This window comes from Salmo salar, chromosome ssa01 (genome assembly GCF_905237065.1).
Source record: "Salmo salar chromosome ssa01, Ssal_v3.1, whole genome shotgun sequence".
NCBI lineage: Eukaryota > Metazoa > Chordata > Actinopteri > Salmoniformes > Salmonidae > Salmo > Salmo salar.
In genome coordinates, this window is record NC_059442.1 from 33,316,003 (window position 1) to 33,343,713 (window position 27,711).

Sequence of the window (27,711 nt, forward strand, 5' to 3'; positions counted from 1 at the left end):
TCACAATTGTGAATCAAGAAACACAAATAAGAACTCTTTCAAAAAGATCCAAAACATGATAATCATATAAGTCACTGTGGATTTGTGGCCAGTGTCTTAAGCCCCAGAGATATCCTGACAAGGTCTCCCCCGCTGTAGACAACTGCCAGGGGGAAGGGAGCTGCGAAACCAGCCTGAGTAGCCTGAAGAAGCTAACACACAGTCAAAGTCCATGTGCCTGGTCACAATGACATGGGCCGCAGGCTGGTACACTGCACACAAAGGACAATGTTAGCCACAACAACTACTAGCTTGTGTGTGAGCTGGCTGCCGGTTTCTTAAATTGACGATGTAGATTTTTTTTAACACACAAAGAAAGAATACAAGGAAAAATAAAAATGTCACCCTGTCTTTATTCCTTTTCTGAAGGGGCAGAGGTGATAACATTGAGCAGTTTGTCTAGACAGACAACACAGTCTGTACAGTAGCCTTACTGTATGTGTTAGCCCATGTCCAGGGGTGTGACAACATGCTTGATGTCTCTGCTTGTGTCTGTCTGCATGTCTGGGAAATAATTGCTTTCTGTGGTGATCGACAAGTGGTTGTCTGTCTGTGTTTGGTACCAAATGTTATGGCTGGAGCATTGTTGACTCATTCTAAAATGCTGACATTATCCCCGTAGGCCTACCACATTCAGATTAGAGTGTGTAAAACAGGATGTAGGATTGTACCGACCACAAGATTCCTACCTCGGGGTGTCTACCCAGAGATCTGCTTGGTATTTCAATAAGGCAAAGGAATGCTTTGGACTCACAGTTCAACAAAGAAAAAGAGAAGAGTCTAAACTTCCAACATGTGTTCAGCATTTTAATAAGGAACTTATATACATTGTTAAATTGAGTGGTGCTGCTATTTCATGATTTTTCCTCTCGAGTTATATTCCATATTTGTGCCCTTGCGTTTCCTTTAGGTAGACTAAACCTACATGGTTAATCTTAACATGTGTTAGAGTGGTGCGTTATTTTGCTCAGCCTCATAGATAATTGCTTGTCTGTTTTTTGAACCTTCAATAAAATCTTCAGGCGCTGTTGGTTGCCTCTATTGTTCAATTTTTGATAAGAGCAATGAAAACAACAGATAGATGGTTGAGATCAATAGCGCACTCTGCTCCCTCCATCACCAGCACAATGGAGAGAATAGAGCCTGAGTAAAGATGCATTCCAATTGAGCTCGTCAATACGGTTCATAATCTTTGAGAAAAGAAATGTTCCAGGAGCAATAGTTAATGGTGTTGTTTTCTTCACACCCCGCACGCACAAACACACACACACACTCTTCCGCTCTCTTTGTGTGGACGCCAGACCTGCAGCTGTGTGTAGGCTAGGGGAACGACCCTCTCCTATAAACCAGACTGTGTTAGAATCAATGGGCAACATAAAGAGGCTTAATCTTTTCAGGTGCTTGGTTCTGATTGCCTATTGTAATAACACATCTCTAGCCGTGCCAAACACCAGGCAGACACAAACAACGCATAACACCCTAAAAACAAATCAATGTATAGCTTTTCTACAATCTAGGATTTTATTAGGGGTGTTAGCTTGCTAAGTGTGAATCTATTGATAACAGTAGAAGATCCAGGGATATTTAGTAGCTCTTAGCTCGTGGTCTGGGATACACTGACTGCAGCTCTCTGGTGCTGTGGCATGTGGGCTGTACTGTCCTGTCCATTAGATCTGTCTCATAAACGCTCTCTCTGTTTCAGAGTGACAGCTGCTGGAAGCCTTGTTTGAAGGATACAGTTGATTACTAGCCTAGTGTCTTAAGTAAGCCTCTATACTCATATGTTCGCAATTAGACATACATGTACAGAAACATACTACATCAGCACATTCACACACCACACATAAATAACAAATAGTAAGGCCATCAAGCAAAGGGTTGGTGTGTGTCCAAATGTAGTCTGTAATATAAGTGGTCTCTATGAACATTCAAGTCCCTCTTCTTCTCTGGGTGGATCATGGTCCCTCCTTTAGGATTGCTCTAGAGTTGTAGTTCCGTGCAGTGGATGGGGGAGTGTGGTTTCTCTTGTCCAGATATGTCTCACTCTCTACAGACTGAGCCAGCAGGACAGGTGGAGGACAGCAGAGTCAGGCAAGTCTAGGACTGGAGCAAAGGCCACAGATGGGCTGGCCTGGCCTAGAGTGGTCCTCAAACATTCCTCAAGTCCTGGGAGAGAGATAGAGGCAGTGAGAGAGGGGGGGTAAGGGAGGGAGAGAAAGGCGGGGGAGGAGGAGGAGGGAAAGAGAGAGATGTGAAGAGAGAAAAAAGTTGTTAATATCATCTGACTTCCCCATTGAAAAGCTGTAAATCTGCTTGTACCTCAGGATCTTAGGATCAGGCACGAGGCCCTAAGATGTCTGTCCCGGTGGGGCTGCCCCGAGACCGAGGCTGCACTTAACCCTTCAACCAGGGAACACAGGCCCATTCACAGAATATTGACATTCTCAAATGCCCGGCAGATTGTATAGCCCCCCATTTAACTCCCTGCAGTGCAGACATATGTTCAGCAAGGGCTGGACTGTAAGCTACTGAACCACACACCCTGCCCAAGACACACACACACACACACACACACACACACACACACACACACACACACACACACACACACACACACACACCACACTCCTTCCTACACCCAACTACATCCCAAACCCCTAACCTACCAATGGACAAATGAGCAGCAGCTTGTTGTGGGGGGATCTAGTGGAATAGATCCTGCACCCCCTGTCGTGTTGGGATGTAAGGAAGCTGTGTTGGGACGGTTGGCTCTCAGCTTGAGCGGAGCTGAGAGATTGTTCGAGAGGGTTAGTGTGTGTGTGTCTACAGACAGACAGGCAGTGGACATGTGAGAGTGTCTTTGACTGTCTCCTTGCTGACAGCCTGTCCATTTAGCAGTGGCCCACTGGGATGATGTGGCCGCCATGTCCTCTCCTGCTCCTCAACCCCTAATAGTCACAAGTGTTCCCCTGGCCTCGAATGGATGGCTTTCATGGGCTTGTTAGTTCCATAGGTCTAACAGTGTGTTGAGTGTGTCGTGGTGTGGTCACTGGGATGTGATATGTTGTTGGGATGTGGTAGCTAAGTGCATCTAGATATCAGTTGGTTGGAACCAATGGCTCAGATGGTTGTTGTATGGTCCTTGGGACATCAGAGTCATGGGTAGGGCTGTGGCGGTCACAAAATTCTGTCAGCCGGTGATTGTCAAGCAAATAACTGTCGGTCTCACGGTAATTGACCGTTAATTAACATAAACACATTTAGCATCTCCTGGCTTCCACCCATAGCCTACAACCCACTGATGCAGACCTTTGGAACATATACATTTTAAAAAGTCTAATAAATCCATCTAATATAGCCTACACTATCACAATAAATCCATTATTTACTTTAGACAGGTCTAAGCATGATATGAAGAAAATGTCATCTATTTCAGAAGAACAGAATAGCATACTCTGAGTTGTCCTTATGTTAGGTCCTGATCTGGTTATGCCAAATGGCTGTGGGCTACACAAGTTCATTTAGCAGACAAGATTAGCTTAGAATTCCATGGCATTATTTTATAGTATGAAAAATACAATTCAATAAAGCTGAATAAAATAGAAAGAATATTTTCTCCAAATGATTTGAGGGAGTGCGCACATATGGCTGTTCTGTGTTGAACGCTTAACAAAGAAATAGGTATTCCTACATGCTCAATTTAGAGTTAATAATGTAACTTTAATTGTTCTACAAAAGTTGGGCTATATGTTTTGATGTTTAATACATTGTAAGGCTGCATGATGCGACTCTAATGATGATTTGAATAAATTTTATTGAAAGGCATGAGCTCTGCTTTGTTTTTTGCGAAGGCTGTACAGTCGTGGCCAAAGGTTTTGAGAATGACACAAATATTAATTTTCACAAAGTTTGCTGCTTCAAATCAAATCAAATTTATTTATATAGCCCTTCTTACATCGGCTGATATCTCAAAGTGCTGTACAGTGTCTTTAGATATTTTTGTCAAATGTTACTATGGAATACTGAAGAATAATTACAAGCATTTCATAAGTGTCAAAGGCTTTTATTGACAATTACATGAAGTTGGTGCAAAGAGTCAATATTTGCAGTGTTGACCCTTCTTTTTCAAAACCTCTGCAATCCGCCCTGGCATGCTGTCAATTAACTTCTGGGCCACATCCTGACTGATGGCAGCCCATTCTTGCATAATCAATGCTTGGAGTTGGTCAGAATAAAATATCGATGTTTTGTTCCCCGAGCCACTTATCACTTTTGCCTTATGGCAAGGTGTTCCATCATGCTGGAAAGGGCATTGTTCGTCACCAAACTGTTCCTAGATGGTTGGGAGAAGTTGCTCTCGGAGGATGTGTTGGTACCATTCTTTATTCATGGCTGTGTTCTTAGGCAAAATTGTGAGTGAGACCCCTCCCTTGGCTGAGAAGCAACCCCACACATGAATGGTCTCAGGATGCTTTACTGTTGGCATGACACAGGACTGATGGAAGCGCTCACCTTGTCTTCCCCGGACAAGCTTTTTTCCGGATGCCCCAAACAAGTGGAAAGGGGATTCATCAGAGAAAATGACTTTACCCCAGTCCTCAGCAGTCCAATCTCTGTACCTTTTGCAGAATATCAGTCTGCCTGATGTTTTTCCTAGAGAGAAGTGGCTTCATTGCTGCCTTTCTTGACACCAGGCCATCCTCCAAAAGTCTTCGCCTCACTGTGCGTGCAGATGCACTCACACCTGCATGCTGCCATTCCTGAGCAAGCTCTGTACTGGTGGTGCCCCGATCCCGCAGCTGAATTAACTTTAGGAGACGGTCCTGGCGCTTGCTGGACTTTCTTGGGCGCCCTGAAGCCTTCTTCACAACAATTGAACCGCTCTCCTTGAAGTTCTTGATGATCCGATAATTGGTTGATTTAGGTGCAATCTTACTGGCAACAATATCCTTGCCTGTGAAGCCCTTTTTGTGCAAAGCAATGATGACAGCACGTGTTTCCTTGCAGGTAACCATGGTTAACAGAGGAAGAACAATGATTCCAAGCACCAACCTCCTTTTGAAGCTTCCAGTCTGTTATTCGAACTCAATCAGCATGACAGAGTGATCTCCAGCCTTGTCCTCGTCAACACTCACACCTGTGTTAACGAGAGAATCACTGACATGATGTCAGCTGGTCCTTTTGTGGCAGGGCTGAAATGCAGTGGAAATGTTTTTTGGGGGGATTCAGTTCATTTGCATGGCAAAGAGGGACTTTGCAATTAATTGCAATTCATCTGATCACTCTTCATAACATTCTGGAGTATATGCAAATTGCCATCATACAAACTGAGGCAGCAGACTTTGTGAAAATTAATATTTGTGTAATTCTCAAAACTTTTGGCCACAACTGTACACACTACATCAGTCCCTCATTCACAATTTCACAATCACTTGAAAATGCCTAGAATTTCACTGCGGCATCCCCTTTGTGTGGCCGTAATGCACCCTGAATAATCCAAGCCTTTTGCGGCCAGTGGCCGTTGTGTGCTTCTCCCTGAGTGCTGCGTGCTCCATCATGTGATCGGGCCTTTCTCACAGGCTACAAGTGAAGACAGACACATCGGGGACACAACTGCGCGCATCCTTATCCAATTCCGAGGTGCATATTGAAGATATTGGAAGGACTGTCCACATTTACTTTGTTAGCCAACAATATGAGCAGGCCCAACGAACAGCAAAAGCACTATCCTATGTCAATCTACTATCCCCATAGTACAAAAGTCAACCTAGTCTATTCTGTGTGAAAAATAAATATTCAAACATAGTCTGGGACAGTTGGGGGATTCGATAGATCCCAAATGAATACAACCACTAGCATCAAAAACTTTTTTACACAATGTGGCTGACGCAACAGATTAGAACGTAAAATGTTGATAAAATATTAGGCTATTTCTTCACATTATAAGCGCATGGTAGTAGGCTATAAGCGCAAATGTTCCATTAGAGGAAAGTACCATTATCAAAAGTGACCGCAAATGCAATTATCCATGTGATGCTTTTATTATAAAAGGAACAATTATGGTGAAAATGAACTTGCCCAAACTTGAAACTCACGCGCTGCTTATGTATGCCAGTTAGGATCTACACCCCTTGTAAAGGGGATTAATGTGCTTCATTTTAAGAAGTTATTTGGTCACTTTAGTTGTGATACAAACCTTATCAAAACATATAGGCCTATGGGCTAGGCTACATGAGGTGTGCGACTATGATTCAAACAAGTCGCAAAAAAAAGGCATCATTTCTTAAGCTGGGCATCATTCACAAGTGATAATATAGTAATTCACAAGTGATAGGCTAATATTGTCACCCATCAGACTATTCTTGATTTAATCTTGTCTTTACATGTACTAAATAATATATGTGTGACATTTGTTTTGATTTAGAATAGATCCTTATCATGCACCTGAATCAAAACGGGGCAGCTGGAAAAAATACATGTCATCTATGCACTTAAATAGCGAATGGAGGACGCTTTTCCTTTGGTTTATTTTCATGCCAGCCAGGTAGTAAAGCGAAGCAATGTGCTTAATATTAGGAAAGTTGAGAAATAAATATTGTAGGCCTAGCCTATAGAAAGCTGATCCTACTATTTTTAGTAGAGGCCATCACTCTGTTTTCTCGTGCAATTGAATAGCATATTGAATTGTTGCGCTACATGATCTCATGGGCTCTCATTAAGTGTTTGATTAGAATTTCAATTACATTTGCATTGATGTCAGAGTAATTAGAGGGACAATAGAGTGCTGAGTACCAGGCAGATAGTAAGTTTGGTAGGCTACTAATGACCAGCAGCAGCATCAGAGCTTGGAGAAGCCTAATTACCGTGACTAAATGGTCACGTGGAATTTAACTGCCTTCATGACTTGTGACCGCCGGTGTGGCGGTAATACGGTCACAGCAACAGCCCTAGTCGTGGGTTTGATTCCCGCGTGAGCCACATATGTTGAGTTTAGAACGTGCCATTTTGTCACTTAGGATAAAAATAACTGCTAAATGACTATATCAAAGCTTCAAAAACCTGTGTCACCAACTGTCAGTCTGCGGTTACATTCACACTGAATTTACATTTAATTCAGTGAAGTTACAATCTATAGAGACTCATCTTGTCACGACTTCTACCGAAGTCGATGCCTCTCCTTGTTCGGGCGGTGTTCGGCGGCCGACGTCACCGGCCTTCTAGCCATCGCCGATCCATTTTTCATTTTCCATTTGTTTTGTCTCGTTTTTCCACACACCTGGTTCTCATTGTCCCTCATTATGTGTTGTGTATTTAACCCTCTGTTTCCCCCATGTCTTTGTGTGGTATTGTTTATCTGTGTTGATGTATGCGCACGTTAGTCTGGTTGCGCTGGGTTACGTATATACCCGTTTTGTATTTTGTGTTCATTGTGCCGTGTGCTTTTGGTTTCGCCTGAATAAAAGGCTCCGTGTGCTACCAAATACCTGCTCTCCTTTTGGTTCGCCTGAATAAAAGGCTCCGTGTGCTACCAAATACCTGCTCTCCTTTTGGTTCGCCTGAATAAAAGGCTCCGTGTGCTACCAAATACCTGCTCTCCTTTTGGTTCGCCTGAATAAAAGGCTCCGTGTGCTACCAAATACCTGCTCTCCTTTTGGTTCGCCTGAATAAAAGGCTCCGTGTGCTACCAAATACCTGCTCTCCTTTTGGTTCGCCTGAATAAAAGGCTCCGTGTGCTACCAAATACCTGCTCTCCTGCGCCTGACTCCCTTGCAGCCACTTATGCATACTTGACACATCTATAGTGAACAATAGCCAGTTTCAATAGCAAGCCTCAGTGTAAGAGCAGAGAAGTTCTGTCACCATGATGAACTTGTGGAGGGTTTATCAGGACAGAAAGGTTACCAGCACTGTTCAGTGCCATTTAATAAGCCTCATTGTCTTTCATTAGAGCACAACGCAGCACGCCAAACACACACACAAAGAACCCGTACGGGCTAATTAGCTAATATGTGTGACGGCTTAAAATGCCCCCACTGAACACACAGCCTTTTTCCTATTTTATGAAAAGGCTAAATATGGTTGTTATCTGTGCGTGAGGCTTCACCCTGGGATGTAGGACCCTCTGGAGATCAAGTGGAGACAACAGAGAGAGGCAGGGAGATCACAGAGAGTAATGGTAACATTAGGGGAGAAGAGACAAAGCCTTCATCACACCTCTGAAACAAGCTCTTTTTAGTCTTTGAGCATTGAGGCAGACAGGGCCTTTGTGTGCCTGGGACCAAGGCGAGGGGTGAAGGTGAAAATGGAGTGACCATCCGTCCGTGTGTGTGTACACTACGTGTGTAGTATGTGTGCTGCTGAAAGAACCCTCCCCACACTCGACACACACACCCGTCCCCCACCCAGAGAAGTGGGGACCCTGGTTGCGAGGTGCAGGGGACAGAGGCCATTAAGCAGGATCCTAAAAGCAATCACATTAGCAATGGGATGGAACTAAACCATCTACCCAAGGGAACCAGCCATTATTCTGCTTCACATCCAACACAGGGGGTAAAAAACCCGGCCTGCATGCGCCTGTTAAATCTCCACATTTTGAAATGCATCATTTGCCCATCATTAGTACCAACAATATTTAGCATTAGCATTACCTTTTTGTTTTTCATTTTAATCAATCAATACGTAAATATATACATGACTGGGGATCAGGGAGATTAGAGTACTGTTGTGGTCGGGCACAGCGAGAGAGAGAGAGAACAGGATAGAAAGAGGGGAATTTTGTGTGAAATTGCCAATGCCTGCTGGGCTTATGGGGCTTTTAAGCAGGGGAGAGAGCCCAGAGCTGCGTCCATGGTTTTTAGTTGTGCTACACTGCCTTCCAAACTGGTTCAAATTAACCGCTAAATGAGAACATAATTAGCAGGCATTGGCTCATGAAAATTGTTCATTTAGGCCGAGGTGAGTGAACAATGTGGCCGAGAGGCCAAGCACAGCGGGTGCAGCCAGGCTCCGCTCTATGGGGAAGGAAGATATCCCGCTAAATCGAGGCGCTCTAGTCTACAGTGCTTACAGCAGTGCCATCCAGTCCAGTGGCCATTTTCGGTGTGTCATTTATATATATATACACACACACACACACACACACACACACACACACACACACACACACACACACACACACACACACACACACACACACACACAAGTTTGGGGTCACTTAGAAATGTCATTTTTTCCCCCACGAAAATATACATTAAATGAGTTGCAAAATGAATAAGAAATATAGTCAAGACGTTGACAAGGTTATAAATAATGATTTTTAATTGAAATAATAACTGTGTCCTTCAAACTTTGCTTCATCAAAGAATCCTCCATTTGCAGCAATTACAGCCTTGCAAACCTTTGGCATTCTAGTTGTCAATTTGTTGAGGTAATCTGAAGAGATTTCACCCCATGCTTCCTGAAGCACCTCCCACAAATTGGATTGGCTTGATTGGCACTTCTTACGTACATACGGTCAAGCTGCTCCCACAACAGCTCAATAGACATTTTACTTTTTTTTTTTTTTACATTTAGGGTTGAGATCCAGTGACTGTGCTGGCCACTCCATCATAGACAGAATACCAGCTGACTGCTTCTTCCCTAAATAGTTCTTGCATAGTTTGGAGCTGTACATTGGGTCATCGTCATGTTGTAGGAAATTGGCTCCAATTAAGCGCCGTCCACAGGGTATGGCATGGCGTTGCAAAATGGAGTGATAGCCTTCCTTCTTCAAGATCCATTTTACCCTGTACAAATATCCCACTTTACCACCACCAAAGCCCCACCAGACCATCACATTGCCTCCACCATGCTTGACAGATGGTGTCAGGCACTCCTCCAGCATCTTTTCATTTTTTTCTGCTTCTCATGAATGTTCTTCTTTGTGATCCGAACACCTCAAACTTAGATTCGTCTGTCCATAACACTTTTTCCTCTGTCCAGTGTCTGTGTTCTTTTGCCCATCTTAATCTTTTCTTTTTAATGGCCAGTCTGAGATATGGCTTTTTCTTTGCAACTGTGCCTAGAAGGCCAGCATACCGGAGTCACCTCTTCACTGTTGACGTTGAGACTGGTGTTTTGCGGGTACTATTTAAGGAAGCTGCCAGTTGAGGACTTGTGAGGCGTCTGTTTCTCAAACTAGACACTCTAATGTACCTGTCCTCTTGCTAGGTTGTGCACCGGGGCAACAGTTTAGAGCTGTGCTAACATAATTGCACAAGGGTTTTCTAATAACGTGCTTTGAAAGGCTGGTCATGGCTCACATCAACACCATTATCCCAGAAACCCTAGACCCACTCCAATTTGCATACCGCCCCAACAGATCCACAGATGATGCAATCTCTATTGCACACTGCCATTTCCCACCTGGACAAAAGGAACACCTATGTGAAAATGCTATTCATTAACTACAGTTCATCGTTCAACACCATAGTGCCCTCAAAGCTCATCAATAAGCTAAGGACACTGAGACTAAACACCTCCCTCTGCAACTGGATCCTGGACTTCCTGACGGGCCGCCCCCAGGTGGTAAGGGTAGGTAACAACACATCCGCCACGCTGATCCTCAACACAGGGGCCCCTCAGGGGTGCATGCTCAGTCCCCTCTGTACTCCCTGTTCACTGTTGCCGAAGACACAACAGTGGTAGGCCTGATCACCGCCAACGACGAGACAGCCTATAGAGAGGAGGTCAGAGACCTGGCCGTGTTGTGCCAGGACAACAACCTCTCCCTCAACGTGATCAAGACAAAGGAGATGATTGTGGACTACAGGAAAAAGAGGACCGAGCACGCCCCCATTCTCATTGACGGGGCTGTAGTGGAGCAGGTTGAGAGCTTCAAGTTCCTTGGTGTCCACAACACCAACAAACTAACACGGTCCTAGCACACCAAGACAGTCGTGAAGAGGGCACAACAAAACCTATTCCCCCTCAGGAGACTGAAAAGATTTGGCATGGGTCCTCAGATCCTCAAAAGGTTCTACAGTTGCACCATTGAGAGCATCCTGACTGGTTGCATCACTGCCTGGTATGGCAACTGCTCAGCCTCCGACCGCAAGGCATTATAGAGGGTACATCACTGGGGCCACGCTTCCTGCCATCCAGGACCTCTATACCAGGCGGTGTCAGAGGAAGGCCTTAAAAATTGTCAAAGACTCCAGCCACCTTAGTCATAGACTGTTCTCTCTGCTACCGCACCGCAAGTTGTACTGGTGCGCCAAGTCTAGGTCCAAGAGGCTCCTAAACAGCTTCAACCCCCAAGCCATCTAATCAAATGGCTACCCAGACTACTTGCATTGCACCCCCTTTACACCGCTGCTACTCTCTGTTGTTATCATCTATGCATAGTCACTTTAATAACTCTACCTACATGTACATACTACCTAAAATAACCGGTGCCCCTGCACATTGATTCTGTACCGGTACCACCCTGTATATAATCTCCCTATTGTTATTTTACTGCTGCTCTTTAATTACTTGTTAATTTTATTTCTTATTCTTATCCGTATTTTTTTTAACTGCATTGTTGGTTAGGGGCTTGTAAGTAAGCATTTCACTGTAAGGTCTGTTGTATTCGGCGCATGTGACTAATACAATTTAATTTGATTTAATGATCAATTAACCATTTAAAATTATAAACTTGGATTAGCTAACACAACGTGCTCTTAGAACACAGGAGTGATTGTTGCTGATAATGGGCCTCTGTACGCCTATGTAGATATTCCATAAAAAAATAGCTGTGCTTATCTTTCAAAAACAAGGAAATTTCTAATTGACCCCAAACTTATATATATATATATATAAATATATATATATATATATATATATATAAATAAAGGAACCACTTTCATCTGTACAAACAATAGTACGCAAGTATAAACACCATGGGACCACGCAGCCGTCATACCGCTCAGGAAGAAGATGCGTTCTGTCTCCTAGAGATGAACGTACTTCGGTGCAAAAAGTGCAAATCAATCCCAGAACAACAGCAAAGGATCTTGTGAAGATGCTAGAGGAAACAGGTACAAAAGTATCTATATCCACAGTAAAACGAGTCCTATATCGACATAACCTGAAAGGTCGCCCAGCAAGGAAGAAGCCACTGCTCCAAAACCGCCATAAAAAAGCCAGACTACGGTTTGCAACTGCACATGGGGACAAAGATCGTACTTTTTGGAGAAATGTCCTCTGGTCTGATGAAACAAAAATAGAACTGTTTGGCCATAATGACCATCATTATGTTTGGAGGAAAAAGGGGGAGGCTTGCAAGCCAAAGAACACCATCCCAACCGTGAAGCACAGGGGTGGCAACATCATGTTGTGGGGGTGCTTTGCTGCAGGAGGGACTGGTGCACTTCACAAAATAGATGGCATCATGAGGGAGGAAAATTATGTGGATATATTGAAGCAACATCTCAAGACATCAGTCAGGAAGTTAAAGCTTGGTCACAAATGGGTCTGCCAAATGGACAATGACCCCAAGCATACTTCCAAAGTTGTGGCAAAATGGCTTAAGGACAACAAAGTCAAGGTATTGGAGTGGCCATCACAAAGCTCTGACCTCAATCCTATAGAAATTTTGTTAGCAAAACTGAAAAAGCGTGTGCGTATTATTCTGACATTTCACATTCTTAAAATAAAGTGGTGATTATGGCTTATATATATATATATATATATAATAAATATATATATAATAAAGTGGTGATTAAAGTGGTATATATATATATATGCCATAATCACCACTTTATTTTATATATATTTTTTTATATATTATATATATATATATATCTGAGATTCTTCAAAGTTGCCACCCTTTGCCTTGATGACAGCTTTGCACACTCTTGGTATTCTCTCAATTAGTTACCTGGAATGCATTTCAATTAACAGATGCACATTGTTAAAAGTTAATTTGTGGAATTTCTTTCCTTCTTAATGCGTTTGAGCCAATCAGTTGTGTTGTGACAAGGTAGGGGTGGTATACGGAAGAAAGCCCTATTTGGTAAAAGACCAAGTCCATATTACGGCAAGAACAGCTCAAATAAGCAAAGAGAATTGACAGTCCATCATTACTTTAAGACATGGAGTTCAGTCAACAGAGAACATTTAAAGAATTTGAAAGTTTCTTCAAGTGCAGTCGCAAAAACCATCAAGCGCTATGATGAAACTGGCTCTCATGAGGACCGCCACAGGAAAGGAGGACCCCAGAGTTACCTCTGCTGCAGAGGATAAGTCCATTGGAGTTAACTGCACCTCAGATTGCAGCCCAAATAAATGCTTCACAGAGTTCAAGTAACATACACATCTCAACATCAGCTGTTCAAAGGAGACTGCGCGAATCAGACCTTCATGGTCGAATTGCTCCAAAGAAACCACGCCTAAAGGACACCAATAAGAAGAAGAGACTTGCTTGGGCCATGAAACACAAGCAATGGACATTAGACCAGTGGAAATCTGTCCTTTGGTCTGATGAGTCCAACTTTGAGATTTTTGGTTCCAACCGCTGTGTCTTTGTGAGAGTAGGTGAAAGGATGATGATCTCCGCATGTGTGATTCCCACCGTGAAGCATGGAGGAGGAGGTGTGATGGTGTTTTGCTGGTGACACTGTCAGTGATTTATTTAGAATTCAAGGCACACTTAACCAGTGTGGCTACCACAGCATTCTGCAGCATTATGCCATCCCATCTGGTTTACGCTTAGTGGGACTAGCATTTGTTTTTCAACAGGACAATGACCCAACACACCTCCAGGCTGTGTAAGAGCTATTTGACCAAGGAGAGTGATGGAGTGCTGCATTAGATGACCTGGCCTCCACAATCACCGACCTCAACCCAATTGAGATGGTTTGGGATGAGTTGGACCGCAGAGTGAAGGAAAAGCAGCCAACAAGTTCTCAGCATAAGTGGGAACTCCTTCAAGACTGTTGAAAAAGCATTCCAGGTGAAGCTGGTTGAGTGAATGCCAAGATTGTGCAAAGATGTCATCAAGGCAAAAGGTGGCTACTTTATTCCATGTGTTATTTAATAGTTTTGATGTCTTCACTATTATTCTACAATGTCAAAAATAGTAAAAATAAAGCAAAACCCTTGAATAAGCAGGTGTGTCCAAACGTTTGACTCTTACTGTATATATATATTTGGTACCACCAAGACTCTTCCTAGAGCTGGCCGTCAGGCCAAACTGAGCCATCGGGTGAGAAGAGCCTTGGTCAGAGGGGTAACTAAGAACCCGATGGTCACTCTGACAGAGCTCCAAAGTTCCTCTGTGGAGATGGGAGAACCTTCCAGAAGGACAACCATCTCTGCAGCACTCCACCAATCAGGCTTTTATGGTAGAGTGGCCAGACGTAAGCCACTCCTCAGTAAAAGGCACATGACAGCCTGCTTGGAGTTTGCCAAAAGGCAACTAAAGACTCTCAGACCATGAGAAACAAGATTCTCTGGTCTGATGAAACCAAGATTGAACTCTTTAGCGTGAATGTCAAGCGTCACGTCTGGAGGAAACCTGGGACCATCCCTACGGTGAAGCATGGTGGTGGCAGCATCATGCTGTGGGGATGTTTTTCAGTGGCAGGGACTGGGAGACTAGTCAAGATCGAGGGAAAGATGAACGGGGCAAAGTACACAGAGATCCTTGATGAAAACCTGCTCCAGAAAGCTCAGGATGTCAGACTGGGGCGAAGGTTCACCTTCCAACAGGACAACAACGCACACATCCAAGACAACGCAGGACTGGCTTCGGGACAAGTCTCTGAATGTTTTTGAGTGGCCCAACCAGAGCCCGGACTTGAACCCGATCGAACAGCTCTGGAGAGACCTGAAAATAGCTGTGCTGCAAAGCTCTCCATCCAACCTGACATAGCTTGAGAGGATCTGCAGAGAAGAATGGGAAAAACTGCCCAAATACAGGGGTGCCAAGCTTGTAGCATCATACCCAAGAAGACTCGAGGCTGTAATCACTGCCAAAGGTGCTTCAACAAAGTACTGAGTGAAGGGTCTGAATACTTTTTTTACATATATATACACATTTGCAAACATTTCTAAAAAACAGTTTTTGCTTCGTCATTATGGGTTATTGTGTGTAGATTGAGGAGGGTAAAAAAAAAGGATAAAATTAATTTTAGAATAAGGCTGTAACGTAATATAATGTGGAAAAGTCAAGGGGTCTGAATACTTTCCGAATGCACTGTAAATATAGATTTTTTTATGTAACAATTGATGCCTTTCTTTCAACATTTCAGTGGATCTGTAACAGCATTTTTACTCATTATTTATAGAAAACAACCAACATACTAATAAGACTTTTGAAATGTCTATTTAAGAATATTGTTAAATAGTAGACAAATCACTTCATTAGAAGTGCAAATCATCTGACACAACTAGGCCATATGTGGGGTTGTTGAGTCTCTGTAACGTAAGTAACATCTTCAGACAACATGTAAAAGGTTTCATCCGGAGCATATGTCTGTCTATCAGCCGTGAAGCGCAACGATAGTGACTCGGGGTGGGTCACATTTTTCAGCGGCGTTGCACTGCGCTACAACAGTGGCAGTTTGTGGCTGTGACGGCTAGCGCCAGAGGTGCTACTTTTCCTTCTTTGACTTTTGGGAAGCATTAGGCGCGGAGCTGGGCTGTGAACCATGAAGGCTGCCTGGCCACAGGCCCTCTCCCAGGCCATGGCTGGGGCTGTGCGTGCTGAGGAAAGGTAACAGATTCCAGTTCAATGATGAGTCAATAACTGGCTTAAGGGAAAGTGTCTGAGCACATAGCATAGAAATATGAAATGAGGGGTAAGCTGTGGACTTTTTCAAATTAAATCTGTCTGAAAAGTAAAATAAATACACTTATTTTTCTGTTCTAACTGCTCTGGTGAAACAGTACAAACCAATAAAATACCAAAAGGACGTTGTGTTATTTTACATATTTGAGATCCAACAACGTCATTAAAATTCAGCAATTTTTAAACACAACATTGTATTATATGCCCATATTCACATCAAACACGATTGCAGTACTAAAATGTCAGAGCATCCTTTAATTTCAGCCCTACTTTGTGTGAACGGAGTAGTTTCAAACTCTCCTGAGATGTTCAGAACAAGAACTGATGACCTTTCATGAATTGTCATCATATAATTATGTGACAAAACAAACACCCATGTTTATGTCCAGACATATTGTTGTCGACTATGTTCATTCCTATTCATCACTTTATAATTTCATACTCCCCAATAAAACATGTCAAGGCCGAGAAATGACTGTAAAAGTGTCGGGTCTGGCGTGGATTCAACTGTGTCTGGTTGATGAATGTGTTGGTTGGAACTTTTCTAAAGACAAAACGAGTCTCGCAGGGGAAAATAAATACCATTCCATATTTGTCTTGATGAGGAACCAGAATCCTGAGAGAGTACGATGGTGGCATAACAGTATAATGATGACAGAGGATGCTGCCAGCCCCAGTGCTGTTCTTTACAACAGAGAGCAAATGACTCCCAATAATTAAACACAAAGGAAGATGAGCTTCTCTCCAGAGACTAGTTTCTACTAGACCGTTGTTCTCACAACTTTACGTATGGAAATATCTTTACCAATGTCACCCCAAACATTCTTTAGGGCAGTAATATTCAAAGTCGGGGTCTGCAGTGGGGTTGCCAATCAGTCAAAAGTTTCGGCACACCTACTCATTCAAGGGTTTTTCTTTATTTGTACTATTTCTACATTGTAGAATAATAGTTAAGACATCAAAACTATTAAATAAATCAAATCAAATTTATTTTTATATAGCCCTTCGTACATCAGCTGATATTCTCAAAGTGCTGTACAGAAACCCAGCCTAAAACCCCAAACAGCAAGCAAAGCATGTGAAAGAAGCACGGTGGCTAGGAAAAACTCCCTAGGAAAAACTCCCTAGAAAGGCCAAAAACCTAGGAAGAAACCTAGAGAGGAACCAGGCTATGAGGGGTGGCCAGTCCTCTTCTGGCTGTGCAGGGTGGATATTATAACAGAACATGGTCAAAATGTTAAAATGTTAAAATGTTCATAAATGACCAGCATGGTCAAATAATAATAATCATAGTAGTTGTCGAGGGTGCAACAAGCACGTCCGGTGAACAGGTCAGGGTTCCATAACACATGTGGAATCATGTAGTGACCAAAAAAGTGTTAAACAAATCAAAATATATTTCAGATTCTTCAAAGTAGCCACCCTTTGCCTTGATGACAGCTTTGCACAGTCTTGGTATTCTCTCAACTAGTTACCTGGAATGCATTTCAATTAACAGATGCACATTGTTAAAAGTTAATTTGTGGAATTTCTGTCCTTCTTAATGTGTTTGAGCCAATCAGTTGTGTTGTGACAAGGTAGGGGTGGTATACAGAAGATAGCCCTATTTGGCAAAAGACCAAGTCCATATTACGGCAAGAACAGCTCAAATAAGCAAAGAGAATTGACAGTCCATCATTACTTTAAGATATGAAGGTCAGTCAATACGGAATTTTAAAGAATTTGAAAGTTTCTTCAAGTGCAGTCGCAAAAACCATCAAGCGCTATGATGAAACTGGTTCTCATGAGGACCGCCACAGGAAAGGAGGACCCAGAGTTACCTCTGCTGCAGAGGATAAGTTCATTAGAGTTACCAGCCTCAGATTGCAGCCCAAATAAATGCTTCACAGAGTTCAAGTAACAGACAGATCTCAACATCAACTGTTCAAAGGAGACTGCATGAATCAGGCCTTCATGGTCAAATTGCTCCAAAGAAACCACTGCTAAAGACCGAGGCTCTGCATCAAAGACCGAGGCTCTGCATCTGTCCTCGTGCTCCTAGACCTTAGTGCTGCTTTTGATACCATCGATCACCACCTTCTGTTGGAGAGATTGGAAACCCAAATTGGTCAACACGGACAAGTTCTGGCCAACTTTAGATCTTATCTGTCGGAAAGATATCAGTTTGTCTCGGTGGATGGTTTGTCCTCTGACAAATCAACTGTAAATTTCGGTGGTCCTCAAGGCTCTGTTTTAGGACCACTATTGTTTTCACTATATATTTTACCTCTTGGTGATGTCATTCGGAAACATAATGTTAACTTTCACTGCTATGCGGATAACACACAGCTGTCATTTCGACGAAACATGGAGAAGCCCCAAAATTACCCTCCCTGGAAGCCTGTGATTCAGACATAAGGAAGTGGATGGCGGCAAATTTTCTACTTTTAAACTCGGACAAAACAGAAATGGTTGTTCTAGGTCCCAAGAAACAAAGAGATCTTCTGTTAAATCTGACAATTCATCTTGATGGTTGTACAGTCGTCTCAAATAAAACTGTGAAGGACCTCGGTGTTACTCTGGACCTTGATCTCTCTTTTGACGAATATATCAACACTGTTTCAAGGACAACTTTTTTCTATCTATGTAACATTGCAAAAATCAGAAACTTTCTGTCCAAAAATTATGCAGAAAAATTAATCCATGCTTTTGTCACTTCTAGGTTAGACTACTGCAATGCTCTACTTTCTGGTTTCTGGCTACCAGGATAAAGCACAAAATAAACTTCAGTTAATGCTAAACACGGCTGCTAGAATCTTGACTAGAAACCAAAAAAATTGATCATATTACTCCAGTGCTAGCCTCTCTACACTGGCTTCCTGTTAAGGCAAGGGCTGATTTCAAGGTTTTACTGCTAACCTACAAAGCATTACATGGGCTTGCCCCTACATATCTTTCCGATTTGGTCCTGCCGTACATACCTACACGTACGCTACGGTCACAAGACGCAGGCCTCCTTACTGTCTCTAGAATTTCTCTCTCTCTCTCTCTCTTTCTCTCTCTCTCTCTGAGGACCTGAGCCCTAGGACCTCAGGACTACCTGGCCTGATGACTCCTTGCTGTCCCCAGTCCACCTGGCCGTGCTGCTGCTCCAGTTTCAACTGTTCTGCCTGCGGCTATGGAACCCTGACCTGTTAACCGGACGTGCTACCTGTCCCAGACCTGCTGTTTTCAACTCTCTAGAGACAGCAGGAGCGGTAGAGATACTCTGAATGATCGGCTATGAAAAGCCAACTGACATTTACTCCTGAGGTGCTGACCTGTTGCACCCTCGACAACCACTGTGATTATTATTATTTGACCCTGCTGGGCATGTATGAACATTTGAACATCTTGGCCATGTTCTGTTATAATCTCCACCCGGCACAGCCAGAAGAGAACTGGCCACCCCTCATAGCCTGGTTCCTCTCTAGGTTTCTTCCTAGGTTCTGGCCTTTCTAGGGAGTTTTTCCTAGCCACCGTGCTTCTACACCTGCATTGCTGTTTGGGGTTTTAGGCTGGGTTTCTGTACAGCACTTTGTGACATCAGCTGATGTAAGAAGGGCTTTATAAATACATTTGATTGATTGATTGATTGATTGATTGATTGATTGATTGATTGACTAAAGGACACCAGTAATAAGAAGATACTTGCTTGGGCCATGAAACACAAGCAATGGACATTAGACTGATGGAAATCTGTCCTTTGGTCTGATGAGTCCAAATTTGAGATTTCTGGTTCCAACCACCATATCTTTGTGAGATGCAGAGTGGGTGAACGGATGATCTCCGCATGTGTGATTCCCACTGTGAAGCAAGGAGGAGGTGGTGTGATGGTGCTTTTCTGGTGACAGTCTGTGATTTATTTAGAATTCAAGGCACACTTAACCAGTATGGCTACCACAGCATTCTACAGCATTATGCCATCCCATCTGGTTTACGCTTAGTGGGACTAGCATTTGTTTTTCAACAGGACAATGACCAAACGCACCTCCAGGCTGTGTAAGCGCTACTTGACGCATCATATGACCTGGCCGCCACAATCACCCCGACCTCAACCCAATTGAGATTATTTGGGATCAGTTGGACCGCAGAGTGAAGGAAAAACAGCCAACAAGTGCTCAGCATATGTGGGAACTCCTTCAAAAATGTTGGAAAAGCATTCCAGGTGAGGCTGGTTGAGAGAATGCCAAGATTGTGCAAAGCTGTCATCAAGCCAAAAGGTGGCTACTTTGAAGAATCTCAAATCTCCAATATATTTTGATCTGTTTAACACATTTTTAGTTACTACATGATTCAATGTGTTATTTCATAGTTTTGATGTCTTCACTATTATTCTACAATGTAGAAAATAGTAAAAATAAAGAAAACCCCTTGAATGAGTAGGTGTGTCAACTTTTCACTGGAACTGTATATATTTTTTTTATTCGTAACAAAAACTGTAGAGTACAGATTATTGCATGGGACAAAGGTTTTTGAGAAAGATAATATGTATTTTTTTATTGTATTGAGTATATGTATTTGTTTCTTTTAGATGAAAATGCAATGAATTTTATGTTATTTGTTGATGTGGGGTCACAAGAAATTCTTGGTGGAAAAATGGGGTCTCCAGAAATTTCAGGGGGAAAAAAGGCTTCCCCACTATTTTTGGGGGAATACCACTGTTTTAGGCGGACAGTTACCCAATCTCGGTTGCTTAATTTAAGATCTTAGTAACATAAAGATCATATTTATACCAAATAAATGTAATTGTATTTAACTCAAATTATTTTGAATTTGAAAATGTTTAAACATCTATTGCTATGTGTATGAGGAGCGAGCAGTGTAGTGTGTGGTTTACCTACCTTTTACAAGCTGTCCAGCCAGAGCATTGTTACACCTGTAGAACACCCTGGCACACAGTGGAGAGATCCCGCCACCACCAATCTTCTGCATGGCACTCTGAAGGGTAGCAACCAGTGCCTCCAGTATCTCCCCTTCCACCCCTGAGACAGCTGGCGCAGAGCTGGGCACCATCAGTGCCAAGGACAGAGTGGCACACTGGCTATCGCTGGACAGCACGGCATGACATTCTATGATTCCACACGCCACCTCAGTAGTCACGTGACAGGAAGTCCTGTGTCTGGGGTTGTCGTGGGCAGCGATGACGTGCAGTTCCACAGCCGCTCCCCTGGGTAAGGCAGGGACCACGGTAACCACCAAGGGTCCACTCTGAATATCTTGCTCCCCGAATGATTCCTCCTGCAATATAGAAATGTGCCCTTTATATTTGAGACAATTATTGCACATTTTATCACAAAGATAATTATTTGTATATCCAATACCTGAGAGAAAGTATATGCAGGGTGTCAGAGGAACATGAGGAAGATTTGAGATGGATTATATTCCAGGGTATGGAAAATAATCATTTGTCAAACAAACATATATGGATGCCGACACAGTTATCCATCAACAACAGCACATATAAGTCCATCTGATAACATGACAGCTTCTTTCAAAGAAGCCCTTTTCACCGTTTCAAAGGAGATCATGATTCATGCTGTGGCCATTTCACACTATTTCACCAATCACCCTTCCACATTTAGCAGAAAACTGCCTTGATGGCTTCAAATGATTACATTTGCAGAGTTCAAATCTGTTCTCCCCTCCAGACGGTGTCAGTGGGCAATTATCAGCTACAAAATGTCTTCTGCCAGCTCGCGGCACAATGTAGCCCTCAAATAATACTTGGCTGCGGCCCTCATCTGCTAATGGGAGAGAAATGAGCGTTTTATACAAGTCATTTCGGCTGGAGTCGATAGGACAAAAACACTTAACCCCCTTTTCAATTTGCTGGATCAATTTTCATCCACTTACACCCCACTTCGTAAGTGCAGAATAATAACAGGTTACATACACTTTATTTTGTAATTCACTCACACAAAAAATCATTGACAAGAGCAGACGAGCGGCCTCTTTGTCCCCCTCGATAAACAAACCCATCGCGACCCAACACGCCAGCTACATGAACGCCTGCACCACTTACCTCCAGATTAAACTTTAGCTAAGGCCTAATTGTGTATCAACAGCCAACCTCTCGCCTTGGAGAGGGGAGAAAGACGATGGGGGGGGGGGACCTAAAGAGGAGAGCCTAGATTTGTTCACTCCATTTCTTCACTGTGAAGCCCTAGCTAGTGGTGATGGTGAATAATAACAACAACAGGGAACAATAGTGTGACAGGGACGGCAGGCCTGTGTGGTGTTGTGTGGTGTGACACGATACATATGTGGCCTCTGCTTTGATAAATGTTAAATTAGCACTTAGCGCACGGCAAAGTATTCTCCTGGAGGGGCCCAGGTCTACACTTGTCAATACTCATTGCTCTGGGAGGGGGGAGGGATGTGGTGGTGATGGGGACAGGGGGGAGAAGAGCCCTGCTTAACCAGGCTTAAAGGCCATCCTGTTGGCCCTGGGTGCTGAGGTACCGTACTCAGTGAGACGACAGAGAACCTCGATGTCGATGCTACGGTACTCTAGCCTCTGGCCGATCACTGCAGACAGTCACACAGATCTAAACTTCCAGACTTTGTTTTTCCTCCCAGACTTGTCTGAGGTGGTTAAATCAACTCCTTTATTTATTTATCTCTCCAAATGTTACATGAACAGAGAGCGGTTGGTGCAGTACATTTGGTCCTTTCTGAGAATCTTGTTTCCTTCCCTGTGATTTCAGTGTTTCAGTTGGTGGTGATGTTTCAGTCTGTGTGTGTAGTCAGTACTTTATTGTTGTAGTGTGTCTCCCTGCTGTCAGGAGTGAAAGCACTCTACCCACCTGACACCCCCTGCCAGACTAGAAATAATGTATTAAATGAATACAATAAAATAAGGAGGTGACACATTGTGATATATGACTGAGCTGAGTGCCTGCAGTAGAGTTTGTGTGTGTGGCATGGTGTGTATGTACGTGTGATTGGGGCAGCCCTGCTCTTTAATGCTGGTTTCTCCATAATGCAATACATCACATTACTTCATCCCTTCATTCAGTTGGCTCACTAGCACAACCCCCCTCTCTCTCTCGCACTCTGTGAAAATCTGGAACTCACTCAGCCACTGTCGAAGGAGGGTGTGACCTGCTTTCCACCATGTTTATTTTATCTCCCTCCTTCCTTTCCCCCGCTCCTTCTCGCTCACAGACGCTTGGCGCAGGGCTGGGGACCAGAGAGGCGTGAAAGGCGAACGGTAAACACCGTAATAAGGAAGTGGTGTAAAGCCGGCGAGCAGCAGGGAGCTGATGGGGCCTAGCCGCTTAGGCAGTTCCCCTACATTTCCTGCCCAGCGGGAGGCCTTCAGCGCGTGGCTGGGGCTGCCTGGCTCTCCTCTGTGTGGCTACCTGAGAGACGTGGGCCACCAGTCCCCACAATATCCCCCCTCTCGTCTCTCCGTTTCCTCTGCAGGCTGGCTGGCTGGCTGTAGCCCTGGGGCCACTTGTATAAACCAAAGCCTGTCTACTGCTGCTGTGGTGTTGGAGGTGCGTTAGGTTAGCTAACACTAACAGCTCCCTCCTGAAGAGAGGGGGCAGAACAGGGTTAAAAGGAGGAGAGGGGATATACAGGAGGGAGTGAGAGGAACCCTTATATAATAAGGGCCTATATGTTTAGGTGTGTGGGGGTACCCATGGAGTTAGATGGAGATTGATGGATACCATAAAGAGGGCCTACTACAGAACACTCAAGCCAGGATTCAGGCAAACACAGAAAACGACCATAGCACGGCACTTGACTTCACACTGTGATCTTGTGTAACTTCTTATGATGGAAAGTGCCATTCGATCACACATCACATAATGTGCATTCATGAATACCAAACGTTTAGCCTAACTAATAACTAGGAGAAAATCAATTGGCATCAACACAAAAGAAGTCGCTGTGTTTTCCAGTCCTTTTGTCCATACCAACTGAGAAGTCTGGCTAACAATTACAGACGTATTGTATGCACACCTCCTTATTCATCACACTCACACACTGACCTCGCGGTTCGACGCGCCATAAATACAATTTCACATGCGAGGCGGCTCCGGCGTGCTCCCAATTAACCCGTGCGAGCTTCCCCGTCCACCTGATTAGAGAAATTATCAAGGCACAACAACAACACGGAGCCACGCGGCTGTGTTTCCTTCTGCCTCAGCAGCCTGATGTCTCCCACCTCATCACTGCTCTGATTGCTGGTTACGTTTGTGCGCGTCGCCGGAGGTAAACGTGATAAATGTTTTTGGCCGTTATTATTCGTCACGCTGAAAATTAATAGCAAGAGGGTTTTAGTGTTGCTTGACTGGCTGCAGGAGCTGGTCAGGTAAAAGTGAGTGCGACCTGGGAGTCAAATTGTTGAAACTAACAAGAGAAGACACTTTTATTCAAAGTGAGCCTGGTTTTATTCAGGGGTGGATTCAGGGTCTATTGGTTTCCTATGTAGCTAATTGCATGGGTCAAAATGTGGTTTCTGTGCTGAGCCACCTCATCAGGTGTCTCTAGTGGGAATCAATAGCTACTGACAAAGACAATAGTTAAGACGATCCACATCCAAAAACTGGCCCTGGAGCTTTACCCTTTCTAGTTTACATCATTATCTTCCAAAAAGTTGAATAATGACCACTTTACCATGGAATTTCTAAGTTGAACTTCTAAGTAAATACCAGGTAAAAAGCACACAGTAAAATACAGGTACCAAGAACATAAAGATCCCATTTACTGCAGGTGCACTCAGCCAGTCCTGAGCCTTGTATGTGTGAGTGAATAAAGGAGAGGATAAGTTATTCCCCAGTCTCTGCAGGAGTGGTGTTATCTGTATTTGACCTGTGTTAAATATTCTCATTACAATCACTTCAAATGAGCACCGGCGCTTTGTCTAATCCCCACCCCAGGGACAGAGCCATTTCACCAGGCCCAGGATGAAACGCAAGCAGGCCCCTGCCACAGCCTCTCTCTCTTCCCTGGATCCTCTCCTCCCTCCCCACCTGCGCTGAGAGAGAGGGAGGGAGGGGAGGAGGGATGGAGGAGCTGGGATCTACCAGCATCTATTGCTACTCGAAGACTACCTCACAAAGGGGAGGTGGGAGGTTAGTAACCCTTACCAGCTAGCCCACTGTAATAGTCTAAGGGCTGAGAGAGGGTTAACTAGCCTGTTTAGGGGGAAACTAACAGAGCTGTCAATCTGTGGAGGGGTTCATTCAAGTGCAAGTTCAGATAGAGGACTCTCAGGGTGCCAATAAACAGTTCGCTTAACACATCAAAGACTTGTTTTCACCAATTTATTGAATGTTGGCCATCTTGGAGCACATCTGACCTGGCCCTGATTGACCTGGCCCTGATTGACCTGGCCCTGATGCTGTAGCCAACCAGTTCCCTAAGCTTTGACCTCACAGTCCCTAAACTACATGCTAATTACTAGCATTCCCTGTTTTAATACGTTTATTTTACTCATGTTGGGGGAGGCCAGCTATGGGCCAGGCAACAGTTTACATGAATTCCTATTACCCTCCTCACAATAGAGTTATGGGTCCTCACTTTGTTATGGGTCCAACTCTATCAATACATTGTCACTAGACTCTTCTATGGAGCCTATACACTGAGTGTACCAAACACTTTCCTAACACTGAGTTACACCCCACTCTACAAGGTGTCAAAAAACGTTCCACAGGGATACTGGCCCATGTTCACTCCAATGCTTCTCATAGTTGTGTCAAGTTAGATGTCCTTTGGGTGGTGGACCATTCTTGATACACACGGGAAAGTGTTGAGTGTGAAAAACCCTTGCAGTTCTTGCCTTGCAGTTCTTGACCCAAACCGGTGTGCCTGGCACCTACTACCGTAGCCTGTTCAAAGGCACTTACATGTTTTGTCTTGTCCATTCACCCTCTGAATGGCACACATACACAATCCATGTCTCTATTGTCTCAAGGCTTAAAAATACTTCTTTAACCTGATTCAAGTGGATTTAACAAGTGACATCAATAGGGGATCATAGCTTTCACCTGGTCAGTCTGTGTCATGGAAATTGCAGGCGTTGTTAATGTTTTGTACACTCAGTGTAAGCTTTAAGAGGGTATCTAGTCTGCGATCTCCATCATGAAGGCAAGTCCTGCAAGTGAGCGAGTCCCCATTCTGCCCTTTTAGTGAGTCCCCACTTTGCACATTTTAGAAAGTCCCTGATTTGCACTTTTAGTGAGTTCCCCGACTGCACTTCCCACCACAGAGTCTGAGACACATGTTGGAGGTGGGTTCTTCCCTTCTCCCCTGCTCCCTTATTCCCCAGGGCTGGCAGATTACCGCGGGAGGAGCAGGCCTGGCTGGGGAGCCTGGTGCCCTTATTAGCCATGTGGAAGAGGGTCTGTGGCAGGGGAGAGGGGTTTGGGGCGGGGATATGGACTGGAGGGGGATAAGCTGCTCAGAGAGTTCAGCCTAACTCCAAAAGGGGGGATAAAGGATTAGGGAGGTTCTAACGGAAGACATCTGCTTCTGTGCCAAGCTCCATATTATCAAAGACACCAGTGTTTCCCACATCATCAACTTTTCATGAGCACACTCACTGGTAAATATCAGCAACAGAGCTCTGGGTCTCTGAAGGGGGAGAGGGTGGGACTTTGGCTCATTTGGAAATTCCACTTTTTGCCCATTAAATTCTGATAGAGAATTCAAGGCTCCATGTCTAATATCCCTATCACATTTTCTCCCTTATTCAAATGGAGATGGAAGCACACACAGATGCTATTTTTTTGCCTACTCTGTGTGAGTAGAGGTTAATTCAATTTATTTATGCTATTGATCATATTCACAAAAGGATAAATACACAAAGGATTTATACAAAGGATAAATAGTTGATAAAATAGCTCACCTTCTCTTGTGCGGCCCTCAGCTTGCTGTCCCAGACTGCTCTGATGACAGGGATGTCTTGGCTGCGGGTGGCGTAGCAGTGGGCCTGCAGCACATGGCCCAGGGTAAGGCTGCTGATCACTGCTTCCAGAACCTTCTCTACGTGGCTGAAGGACAGGCTGGCCTGGGTCCTCGCTCCAGCCCTCACCAGCTGCATGGTACAAGGCACCAGGGCGATCTGGCCTGCACAGTACACTGCCTCATCCACCTGTAAAGGGGCAAAGGTACCACACAATCACATGTTAGTTAAGCTGATGCTAGCCTATTTCATGGTGTAGCTATGGAACCCTGTGCCTGGTTCTCCCTAGTTCACTTTCATTCTGGTTCCTCCTGGTTCTCAAATCAAATCAAATTTATTTATATAGCCCTTCGTACATCAGCTGATATCTCAAAGTGCTGTACAGAAACCCAGCCTAAAACCCCAAACAGCAAGCAATGCATGTGAAAAAAGCACGGTGGCTATGAAAAACTCCCTAGGAAAAACTCCCTAGAAAGGCCAAAACCTAGGAAGAAACCTAGAGAGGAACCAGTTCACTTTCCCTAGTTCACTTTCATTCTGGTTCCTCCTGTTTCTCCCAAGTTCACTTTCATTCTGGTTCCTCCTGTTTCTCCCAAGTTCACTTTCATTCTGGTTCCTCCTGTTTCTCCCAAGTTCACTTTCATTCTGGTTCTCCCTATTTCACTTTAATTCTGGTTCCCCCTGGTTCTTCCAATGGAATTGAGCCATATATGTGATTAAACAGGAACTTATACTCATACTGGACGGTTGTTCAGCTCCATTCACATTATAGACCCTGACATCAGTCTCATATGTTAATGTTACATTTCACTGCTATGCGGATAACACACAGCTGTTCATTTCGATGAAACATGGTGAAGCCCCAAAATTGCCCTCGCTAGAAGCCTGTGTTTCAGACATAAGGAAGTGGATGGCTGCA

General features: G+C 43.9%; 1 protein-coding gene across 2 annotated transcripts in view; it reads right to left on the minus strand.

Annotated features, from left to right (window-relative positions):
- Nucleotides 1-825: 825 nt before the first annotated feature.
- The window catches only part of dph6 (diphthamine biosynthesis 6), an 87,091-nt gene continuing 60,205 nt past the window's right edge, over nt 826-27,711 (minus strand). For both annotated transcript variants that reach the window (XM_014193806.2, XM_014193795.2), the window contains exons 13-15: nt 26,736-26,981; nt 20,716-21,112; nt 826-2,205 (exon numbers count right to left, since the gene is read on the minus strand). In XM_014193806.2, coding sequence (XP_014049281.1) covers nt 2,087-2,205; nt 20,716-21,112; nt 26,736-26,981 — 762 coding nt within the window. In that variant the 3' untranslated portion in view covers nt 826-2,086. The remainder of the gene's footprint in view (nt 2,206-20,715; nt 21,113-26,735; nt 26,982-27,711) is intronic.